At 40.8% G+C, this 12,905-nt stretch overlaps 1 protein-coding gene across 1 annotated transcript; it reads right to left on the bottom strand.

Annotated features, from left to right (window-relative positions):
* Positions 1-290: 290 nt before the first annotated feature.
* On the bottom strand, positions 291-3,451 carry LOC137287740 (dentin sialophosphoprotein-like). Its single transcript, XM_067820127.1, has 3 exons — positions 1,570-3,451; positions 525-626; positions 291-391 (listed from the first exon to the last, which is right to left on the bottom strand). Exons 1-3 carry the CDS (start codon positions 3,449-3,451, stop codon positions 291-293), a joined length of 2,085 nt encoding a protein of 694 aa, XP_067676228.1.
* Between the last annotated feature and the right edge of the window lie 9,454 nt (positions 3,452-12,905).

Genomic DNA, 12,905 nt, shown 5'->3' with positions numbered 1-12,905 from the left:
AGCATGACAATGTAGATACCTGATAATGCATGGTTATTTTAGACACACAGAATGTAAGTTACATCACAAGACATGACCATTTGATGCACACATCGATATACCACGTGTTAGTAGCACTATGTCCCGGCCTGACAGAGACATCTGTACTGTGTCTGGGCCTAACAGAGACACCTGTACTGTGTCTGGGCCTGATATACACTTGGACTGTTTCTCGGCCTAACAGAGACACCTATACTGTGTCTGGGCCTGACAGACACCTGCACTGTGTCTGGGCCTGACACCGATGGTGTCTAGGCCTGTGATTGTCCACCACAAACAAACACCCTGGAGATGAACCTCTGCATTCTCTTCTGCAGTTTCTCCCTGCGTGGTGTCTTGTCCTTGTCCTTACCTACAACCAGGAAATATTACTTAAATGTAATCACAGCAAACAAAAGACACTACATTAACAAAACACGTTATGGGTGGCAGATTTGCTGTACAAGTCGAGCCTTGATAGGTGTACAGAACAAGACAAGACTAACATGCCTGCACCCACCTCTGGTTCCGCGTCCAGATCCTGAGCTGGATTTCTTGATCAACTGGACCCGAGTCTCCCTTCCTCTTGTCAGGCGCCACCACGTGCTCTATTAGAAAAGTGGATATCAATGTAACAAAAGCAACAGTGAAATTCATTAAATAAGGGCGAACCGTTTGATTTTCATTAGAAATGCTGCCTCAAATCCCTAAAATCATTTAAATTTGTATCTCAAAGCTTCATTTTTTTCGCAGGACTGTTTACTGCTAAAGTTCTGAAGAACTAGACTAGAAACTCCATGCACCGAAGTCTGCCATCAATGGGTGCTAACAGCGCAATGCTACTCACCTGAAAGCGGGTTTTCAGTCTGGTCAAGAAAGATTCGACCCCCAAGTTGCTTGCAACTTTCCAAACAGAAAAAAATGTGAATCAAAAATACCACACAGATAAAAAAGCACGGTTATCAGCATATTCGTATAATAGAATACATAACACAGAAAAACAACAGTATCTTTGTACTACAAAATGAGACACAATCTTTCCACCTCATGTAACCACACTGGATTATAAGACTGAAGCAAGTCAGTGGCTGACCTGGATCAAAGACACGGCGGCACATGGTAAGTCTAAGCAAGGACCAGCATAGGAAAACATTCTTGTTGCTGTATGGTGCTTAATACTTGGAAATGTTCAACGTATTTCCCTCAGCTTCCACTTATTAACAACGTTTGAGCAAGAAATACAACACCAACATTTCACGTTATATTTTGTCAATACACTTCAGAAAGCAATTGCTTTCCTTATGATGCATTTGATCCTTTGGAAAGAGATGGAACTAAATCAAATGTCCCCACAAAATGAGGCAAAAATGTCTGTCTGACTTCATACGATTTCCTGTTTCAGTTGCACTGTCGGCACAATGTGAACTGCCCATTTCGGCAATGCTAATCAGATAACGTTCCAATCACTGACGTAAACACTTATCACGTGCACGCACACACACAAATGCACTCATCCACATGTAATGCCAGTCTGATGATATATCCACTCACCATCATCCTCCCAGACGTTGACAGATGATACCCAGTCCGACATGGACTTCTTTCTGTCGCCAGTAACCCAGGCCTGATCCAGCAGCAATTTGCGTTGATGAAGTCCTTCCTGATAGAAACTGTTGGACTCCCTGGTTACTGTGAACCACGACTCGTCGCTTCTGTTGACCAGGGAGATCTCGGAGATTGTTTCAGCTACTGGGAATTGTGCATCTACAGATGGTTCCCTGGTGGAAAGTCTGGGTTGGAGGTGGTCCTCCACAAACGGGTTGAATACACTCTCCGAGTCAGAAGAGACGCTGCTCAGGATCTCAGATGACCAGATAGAATGGTTGGAGGCGGTGAGAGACCTTGGATAGAGGGATGGAGATGATGATGTGTCAGAAGTTGACTTGGGTGAAGTGGAGCTAGGGTCATCTGGCTTCTTCAAACTTCCAGGATGCTGCTTCCTTGGAGGCTGTGTCCTAACCTTGTCTGATCCACTTGGAGATCCATGAGGACTACTTTGACAGCTAATCGGTGGCGAAGCAGATGAGCCAACAGATCCACGAGGAGTGCTTCGACACGTCCTAGAGGACAAAGCAGGTGCACCAACAGATTCACGATGACTTCTGCTAGACGAAGATGATGACCCGTCTGACGCTGACGTGTCCATAATATAGTGGTAGTCCTTTGCTTTGATGGAGCTCTCTGACGGATGGTGCTTTTTAGGGGGCTCTGTGCTGTATTTGGCTGATCCAGTTGGAGATCCTCGAGGACTACTTTGACTGTTCCTTGAGGACAAAGCAGGCGCACCAACAGATTCACGATGACTTCTGCTAGATGAAGATGATGACAGGTCTGATGCTGACGTGTCCATAATGTAGAGGTAGTCCTTTGCTTTGATAGACCTATCTGCTGAATGCTGCTTCTTTGAGGGCTGTGTGTTGACATTGTCTGATCCAGTTGGAGATCCATGAGGACTACTATGGCAGTTCCTAGACGGCAAAGCAGATGAGCCAACAGATTCATTTTGACTTTTGCTTGATGAAGATGATGACACGTCTGATGCTGACGTGTCCATAATATAGTGGTAGTCCTTTGGTTTGATGGACCTATCTGCTGGATGTTGACTCTTTGAGGCCTGTGTGTTGATAATTTCAGATCCAGTCGCAGATCCATGAGGACTACTTCGGCAGCCCCTAGACGGCAAAGCAGATGCACAGACAGATTCATTATGACTTCTGCTTGATGAAGATGATGACACGTCTGATGCTGACGTGTCCATAATATAGTGGTAGTCCTTTGGTTTGATGGAGCTATCTGCTGGATGTTGACTCTTTGAGGCCTGTGTGTTTATAATTTCAGATCCAGTGGAAGATCCATGAGGACTACTTCGGCAGCCCCTAGACGGCAAAGCAGATGCACAGACAGATTCATTATGACTTCTGCTTGATGAAGATGATGACACGTCTGATGCTGACGTGTCCATAATATAGTGGTAGTCCTTTGCTTTGATGGAGCTATCTGCTGGATGCTGACTCTTTGAGGCCTCTGTCTTGATAATTTCAGATCCAGTGGAAGATCCATGAGGACTATTTCGACAGCTCCTAGTCAGCGAAGCAGACGAGCCAACCGATCCACGGCGACTACTGCCAGATGAAGGTGGCGACACGTCTGATGCTGACGTGTCCATAATATAGTGATAGTCCTTTCCTTTGATGGAGTTATCTCCCAGCACTGGCTTCTTGGCACGGGCTTTAGGTCTCCCACGACTCTTTGTGGTTGACGATGTGGAGGAACCCATGTCAGATTCAGAAGTTGCCATGATGTACCGGTAGTCCTTGGAATTCACCAGTACATCATTGTCCTTCCGTCTCCCAGCAGGCATGGTTGAGGGCATGATGAGTTTACTGGGTGTCTCACTGTTTTCAGAAGAAATAGTTTTAGTGAAAACAACATCAACAGTCTCGACTGAACAGTATCTGTATTAGGTTGACTGCAGACTGTATCTAGTTAAGCTATACACTTTACAAGATATAGATAGTTGACTGGTAAGCCAAATAACAAAACATACACATCATGTACAATGTATGTATCAGCATCATCTTAAGAGCAAAAACCTATACGTCAGCATAAAAATGTGTTAGAATGAATATTCTTCATGTTTACGCATCTGTTGATTAAAACCATATGGGATAATATATAGTAAGAATACTGCAGGAAAATATGTAGTGTAGTTGTGCTTAAAACCTTTGATATCGACTTTCATATTGCAAATAACACCTTACGTTATCAATACCATATAAAGATATTACTTGTAGGAATTTCATAATGAGAAAACATTCATTGTTCTCTCTTATGCCAGTCAGGTATAATAGTTATATGAATCTCAGCACTGGAACCAATTAGGCCGTTTATTCCAATACAGTATGGATTTAAGACAAGTTGGAGAGGTACATAAAAGAAAGTAGTATCTTTAAGTACTCACCCGTGAGGTGTCCGATTCCCGTGAAGTGAAATATAATGATTAAGCGTGTTAGAAAACGAGAGCGGCCTTTGTTTCTGTGGCCTCGCAGAACAATACCGACGTGTTGAACTTTGACCTGTGACGTCAGGATTCTATGACGTCACTGTAACATACGAAATTGTAGATCTCGAGATAAAAACGACTATGAGTCTTTTTCCAGTGGCTACAGTGGTCGTCAATTGATCGCACGCAGCGTTTATAGTACCAATGAGCCCCTGTCATCCTTGTGTGGATAAAATGTTCAGCTGAACGTAAAAATAATGCCTTCGATTAGAGTTATCTCCCTTCCCTCTAGAAGCACGTTCAAACCGAGCGCCTTATTTTCTTTCCCAGAAGAAAAAAAGATGAATGCGTGGAACTTGTAAATAACAACGACGGTGTCCTTTGTTTCATATTCATGACATCTGATAATTTCCAAGGATGACTAAACGGACTAACTCTCCGATAATGACTATTTGACCACATTTAACAAAATCCATCATCAAAATTACAAGTGCTTTGCTTTCATAAAATACACCTGTAATTTCTGTGACAAGGAAACTAGGGCCAAATTATGTCCACATTTCGTTTTATTTCATACTGTATGTACAAATATTCTTATCTGGGCATTATTCTCATATTGTGCCGGAGTCTGCATGATGTTTCTTTTCTCGATGGTGGTTGTTTACTGATAGAGCATGGCTTCTTATGGGAGATGGTGAAGGAAGTGGTATCACTTAAAATCACACCAAGTATTTGGTAATCATTTAAGAGATTCCTACAAATATTGGTTTCTGGTGAAAGTATGAGAACTCTGCTGATGCTTGTTTCAGTGTTTGTTAGATAATTTGTTTGTCAATATTCCAGCTAAACAATATTCACACCCAGAAACTCACTCAGCACGGCTCATTCCATTGTCATAACTCGATCAGTAAATGATGAGTAAAATAAGATGTTTGTTGTATGACGTCGCACTCAGCGATATTCCAGCTATATGGCGTCTGTCTGTAATTAATCATGTCTTGACCAAATGTGATCAACACCATGAGCATCAATGTACACTGCTGGGAGTCTATGACATGTGTGAACCAAGTCATTGAGTCTGACCACCTTGAATCCCCTTATTAATAGACGCCTCTTACGACAAACATGGTTTGCTCCAAACCCATTCAAACAAGGATCTAGATGTATCATGACATGTATTTTTTTGCATAGGTGGTCCTTGGTGTGGTTGAAATGAAATGATTTAATGAGACGTTTAACAAGAATACCTTACATGTCGTGTCCAATTACTGTTTTGTTTCATTCCCCTGTACACAACAATATTACTTGTACATGACTAAAAGCCCTAAAGACCCAGAACCATAAACAGTTGTTCGTCCTGATAGAATGTGTGAGTCCTGCATTTTACTATGGAAATAATACTCTTACTGCCAGTGTTTGTCGAGGATGAAAACGCTGTCGGTCATAAGGACCTGCAGAGAAGAAAATCTGGGGGTCGGAGTGGTTTTCAGTCGGCTTCGAGCCTCAGGACCGACGTTAATTTCGAACTCTGTCAGCAGTCTGTAAATATTCGAGTCACGTATTGTAATTGTGAAAACAATCCAGCGATTGACACCAACAGTCTCTATCTGCACAACTGGGATACGGTAATATGCACCAACCAAGTGAGCGACCGTGACCACCCGATCCCGCTAACCGCCTATTACGACAAACATCGCTGGAGTCGTTTTACCTCACTTTTGTATCAGTAGCTGTAAAAATCATGCAATCTTCGTGAACACAGTAAAGGTGTGGTCACATAAAAATTAACGTGCGTGTGTGTGTGCGCGTTCGTGCACGTGTGTGTATGCGTGTGGGTGGGTGGGTATGGGTGTGTGTGTGCCGGTCTGGATTTACATCAGTTTTACACTCCACTGAGATTTTAGGCCAAAGATACACCCATTATCTTCCCTCGAATCCAATTCTAGGTTTATTCTTTTACGAGAATAGTAACGATAGGTACGTTCTATTAAAGTTTGATAACTTTGCCTTATACTTCACGTGTTGTGCTGTTTGGTTTGGATGTTGTTTTATGCCGCACTAAGCAATATTCCATTATATGACATCGGTGTGTTGTACTGAGTATACTACGGGCAACAGAAGCACGTACCACAGTCAACGTATCTTACAACGTACCAACTTCCCCAACGGATGTGTGAATGAACGTCACCAGCTTCATACAGACACATGTTGTACAGGTCGATCTTCCGGTTGCAAGATAGGGCACTGCAGACAACGTGTCATTTCCCTGTTGCTACCTCACCGGATGTGTATAACAACGATGTCTGTTTCACACGTGCACGTGCTGTGCTGAGCGTTCTACCCACAGCAGTGAAGGGTATCACAGACAACGCATCTTACACCTGTAACTATCTCATTCGATGTGTATAACAACGATGGACGTGGGGTGCTGGGTTCTCTATCGGCAGCAATATCAGGTACTTCGTACACCAACTACCTCACTGGATGTGTATAACAGTGATGTCTGTATCACACGTGCAGGTGGTGTACTGGGTTCTCTGCCGGCAGCAGTAGATTCTACGTATCTTGCAAGTCCCATTACAACACAGAATCAGGAAAATAACACTCTCCTCTCAGTAACATTTTTATTGCTCATTGTATCTTGTATTTACAACCAGAAGCTACATAATAATTGCGGCCAATAACTCTTAAGGTTAGACCAAGTTTCATCCTCCACAACAAACCATACCTAGAGAACGTCAATCGAACTGCTACGGTGGACAACTCTCACACAAGTATTTGATCATTTCCCCTACAGTTTAGAGTTCAAACCCCCCATACAACAAATTACGACGGCAGTGTATACAGTTGGTTCGATGCATCTTTATTTATTTTTTCAGATTGTTATTTTACTTATTTATAAATTTCTTTTCAGCTTGATTTTTTAAACGATTAATACTTCTAATTCTGTTTTCATACTTTTGGAGTATTCTTTTTAGCCATGATTTAAGATTTTTCAGATTTAGTCTCAAGCATTTAAACTCTTGTGGTTTTTTTCTTGTTTCTTGTTCCTCAGCTTTTGTTGTATTCTCCTTTCACGCACCCTTTATTATATGACTAGAGTATCCGTAAAGCAAATAAACATACAATAGTTGCCATAGGCTTGGAATTGAACAGGTGATTTGATGTTTACACCATCAGACAATTCCATTTGAACATGCTCACATCAGATATCCCTACTGAAAAACAGGTTAAGTTCCATGAAGAGAGGCATGCATTCAGTCTTACAAGATATATCTACATGGCACGACAATTCCATATACACCGGGTGTAGGTCTATAATCATGCATGACCATTATACATATTTAGTGACCGTAACATTTCCGAGTCTCGTGCTGGGATTCTAATCCATGTCTACATTGTCACAGAGGTTAAACCCATGAGCAAACTGAGAAGGTGAGGATGTTGTCTGTGGGATGACTCCACGTCCTGCTACACTTACATCGGGTGTAGCTTCATGATAAGGCACAACCGGTTACCACACACCGAATAGTCCTATATCATGGAACACTCTGGTACAAAATATTCTGAATGTAGCTTTTTGCGGAAACACTCCGATCTAATATACCCAGGGTATAGCAACACGATAAGTCACGACCATTATATATACACAGGGTGTAGCTACATGATAAGGCATGACTACTTTATATACACAGGGTGTAGCTACATGATAAGGCATGACTACTCTATATACACAGGGTGTAGCAACATGATAAGGCATGACTACTTTATATACACAGGGTGTAGCTACATGATAAGGCATGACTACTTTATATAGACAGGGTGTAGCTACATGATACGGCATGACTACTTCACATACACAGGGTGTAGCTACATGATACGGAAATATCACTTTATATAGACAGGGTGTAGCTACATGATAAGGCATGACTACTTTATATACACAGGGTGTAGCTACATGATAAGGCATGACTACATTATATACACAGGGTGTAGCTACATGATACGGCATGACTACTTCATACACACAGGGTGTAGCTACATGATACAGAAATACTACTTTATATAGACAGGGTGTAGCTACATGATAAGGCATGACTACTTTATATACACAGGGTGTAGCTACATGATGAGGCATGACTACTTTATATACACAGGGTGTAGCTACATGATACGGCATGACTACTTCATATACACAGGGTGTAGCTACATGATAAGACGTGACTACTTTATATGCACAGGGTGTAGCTACATGATAAGGCATGACTACTTTATATACACAGGGTGTAGCTACATGATAAGGCATGACTACTTTATATACACAGGGTGTAGCTACATGATACGGAAATACTACTTTATATACACAGGGTGTAGCTACATGATAAGGCATGACTGCTTCATATACACAGGGTGTAGCTACATGATACGGAAATACTACTTTATATAGACAGGGTGTAGCTACATGATAAGGCATGACTGCTTCATATACACAGGGTGTAGCTACATGATACGGAAATACTACTTTATATACACAGGGTGTAGCTACATGATACGGAAATACTACTCTATATAGACAGGGTGTAGCTACATGATAAGGCATGACTGCTTCATATACACAGGGTGTAGCTACATGATACGGAAATACTACTTTATATACACAGGGTGTAGCTACATGATAAGGCATGACTACTTTACATACACAGGGTGTAGCTACATGATAAGGCATGACTACTTCATATACACAGGGTGTAGCTACATGATAAGGCATGACTACTTTATATACACAGGGTGTAGCTACATGATAAGGCATGACTACTTTATATACACAGGGTGTAGCTACATGATACGGAAATACTACTTTATGTACACAGGGTGTAGCTACATGATAAGGCATGACTACGTCATATACACAGGTTGTAACTACATGATAAGGCATGACTACTTCATATACACAGGGTGTAGCTACATGATAAGGCATGACTACTTTATATACACAGGGTGTAAGCTACATGATACGGAAATACTACTTTATATACACAGGGTGTAGCTACATGATAAGGCATGACTACTTTATATACACAGGGTGTAGCTACATGATACGGAAATACTACTTTATATACACAGGGTGTAGCTACATGATAAGGCATGACTACTTCATATACACAGGGTGTAGCTACATGATAAGGCATGACTACTTTATATACACAGGGTGTAGCTACATGATACGGAAATACTACTTTATATACACAGGGTGTAGCTACATGATAAGGCATGACTACTTTATATACACAGGGTGTAGCTACATGATAAGGCATGACTACTTCATATACACAGGGTGTAGCTACATGATAAGGCATGACTACTTTATATACACAGGGTGTAGCTACATGATGAGGCATGACTACTTTATATACACAGGGTGTAGCTACATGATACGGAAATACTACTTTATATGCACAGGGTGTAGCTACATGATAAGGCATGACTACTTTATATACACAGGGTGTAGCTACATGATACGGAAATACTACTTCATATACACAGGGTGTAGCTACATGATAAGGCATGACTGCTTTATATACACAGGGTGTAGCTACATGATAAGGCATGACTACTTTATATACACAGGGTGTAGCTACATGATAAGGCATGACTACTTTATATACACAGGGTGTAGCTACATGATAAGGCATGACTACTTTATATACACAGGGTGTAGCTACATGATAAGGCATGACTACTTTATATGCACAGGGTGTAGCTACATGATAAGGCATGACTGCTTTATATACACAGGGTGTAGCTACATGATAAGGCATGACTACTTTATATACACAGGGTGTAGCTACATGATAAGGCATGACTACTTTATATACACAGGGTGTAGCTACATGATAAGGCATGACTACTTTATATACACAGGGTGTAGCTACATGATAAGGCATGACTACTTTATATACACAGGGTGTAGCTACATGATAAGGCATGACTACTTTATATACACAGGGTGTAGCTACATGATAAGGCATGACTACTTTATATGCACAGGGTGTAGCTACATGATAAGGCATGACTGCTTTATATACACAGGGTGTAGCTACATGATAAGGCATGACTACTTTATATACACAGGGTGTAGCTACATGATAAGGCATGACTACTTTATATACACAGGGTGTAGCTACATGATAAGGCATGACTACTTTATATACACAGGGTGTAGCTACATGATAAGGCATGACTACTTTATATACACAGGGTGTAGCTACATGATAAGGCATGACTACTTTATATACACAGGGTGTAGCTACATGATAAGGCATGACTACTTCATATACACAGGGTGTAGCTACATGATACGGAAATACTACTTTATATAGACAGGGTGTAGCTACATGATAAGGCATGACTACTTTATATACACAGGGTGTAGCTACATGATAAGGCATGACTACTTTATATACACAGGGTGTAGCTACATGATACGGAAATACTACTTTATATACACAGGGTGTAGCTACATGATAAGGCATGACTACTTTATATACACAGGGTGTAGCTACATGATAAGGCATGACTACTTTATATACACAGGGTGTAGCTACATGATAAGGCATGACTACTTTATATACACAGGGTGTAGCTACATGATAAGGCATGACTACTTTATATGCACAGGGTGTAGCTACATGATAAGGCATGACTACTTTATATACACAGGGTGCAAGCTACATGATAAGGCATGACTACTTTATATACACAGGGTGTAGCTACATGATACGGAAATACTACTTCATATACACAGGGTGTAGCTACATGATAAGGCATGACTACTTCATATACACAGGGTGTAGCTACATGATAAGGCATGACTACTTTATATACACAGGGTGTAGCTACATGACAAGGCATGACTACTTTATATACACAGGGTGTAGCTACATGATAAGGCATGACTACTTCATATACACAGGGTGTAGCTACATGATACGGAAATACTACTTTATATAGACAGGGTGTAGCTACATGATAAGGCATGACTACTTTATATACACAGGGTGTAGCTACATGATAAGGCATGACTACTTTATATACACAGGGTGTAGCTACATGATAAGGCATGACTACTTCATATACACAGGGTGTAGCTACATGATAAGGCATGACTACTTTATATACACAGGGTGTAGCTACATGATAAGGCATGACTACTTTATATACACAGGGTGTAGCTACATGATACGGAAATACTACTTTATATACACAGGGTGTAGCTACATGATAAGGCATGACTACTTTATATACACAGGGTGTAGCTACATGATACGGAAATACTACTTCATATACACAGGGTGTAGCTACATGATAAGGCATGACTACTTTATATGCACAGGGTGTAGCTACATGATAAGGCATGACTACTTTATATGCACAGGGTGTAGCTACATGATAAGGCATGACTACTTTATATGCACAGGGTGTAGCTACATGATAAGTCATGACTACTTTATATGCACAGGGTGTAGCTACATGATAAGGCATGACTACTTCATATACACAGGGTGTAGCTACATGATAAGCCATGACTACGTCATATACACAGGGTGTAGCTACATGATACGGAAATACTACTTTATATACACAGGGTGTAGCTACATGATACGGAAATACTACTTTATATACACAGGGTGTAGCTACATGATAAGGCATGACTACTTTATATACACAGGGTGTAGCTACATGATAAGGCATGACTACTTCATATACACAGGGTGTAGCTACATGATAAGGCATGACTACTTTACATACACAGGGTGTAGCTACATGATAAGGCATGACTACTTCATATACACAGGGTGTAGCTACATGATACGGAAATACTACTTTATATACACAGGGTGTAGCTACATGATAAGGCATGACTACTTTATATACACAGGGTGTAGCTACATGGTAAGGCATGACTACTTTATATACACAGGGTGTAGCTACATGATAAGGCATGACTACTTCATATACACAGGGTGTAGCTACATGATAAGGCATGACTACTTCATATACACAGGGTGTAAGCTACATGATACGGAAATACTACTTTATATACACAGGGTGTAGCTACATGATAAGGCATGACTACTTTATATACACAGGGTGTAGCTACATGATAAGGCATGACTACTTCATATACACAGGGTGTAGCTACATGATACGGAAATACTACTTTATATACACAGGGTGTAGCTACATGATAAGGCATGACTACTTCATATACACAGGTTGTAACTACATGATAAGGCATGACTACTTCATATACACAGGGTGTAGCTACATGATAAGGCATGACTACTTTATATACACAGGGTGTAGCTACATGATACGGAAATACTACTTTATATACACAGGGTGTAGCTACATGATACGGAAATACTACTTTATATACACAGGGTGTAGCTACATGATACGGAAATACTACTTTATATACACAGGGTGTAGCTACATGATAAGGCATGACTACTTCATATACACAGGGTGTAACTACATGATAAGGCATGACTACTTCATATACACAGGGTGTAGCTACATGATAAGGCATGACTACTTCATATACACAGGGTGTAAGCTACATGATACGGAAATACTTCTTTATATACACAGGGTGTAGCTACATGATAAGGCATGACTACTTTATATACACAGGGTGTAGCTACATGATAAGGCATGACTACTTCATATACACAGGGTGTAGCTACATGATACGGAAATACTACTTTATATACACAGGGTGTAGCTACATGATAAGGCATGACTACTTCATATACACAGG

Source organism: Haliotis asinina, chromosome 6 (assembly GCF_037392515.1).
Source record: "Haliotis asinina isolate JCU_RB_2024 chromosome 6, JCU_Hal_asi_v2, whole genome shotgun sequence".
In the NCBI taxonomy this organism is placed as follows: domain Eukaryota; kingdom Metazoa; phylum Mollusca; class Gastropoda; order Lepetellida; family Haliotidae; genus Haliotis; species Haliotis asinina.
The sequence above is the reverse complement of the archived record's forward strand: the minus strand, read 5'-3'. Positions and strand labels throughout refer to the sequence as shown.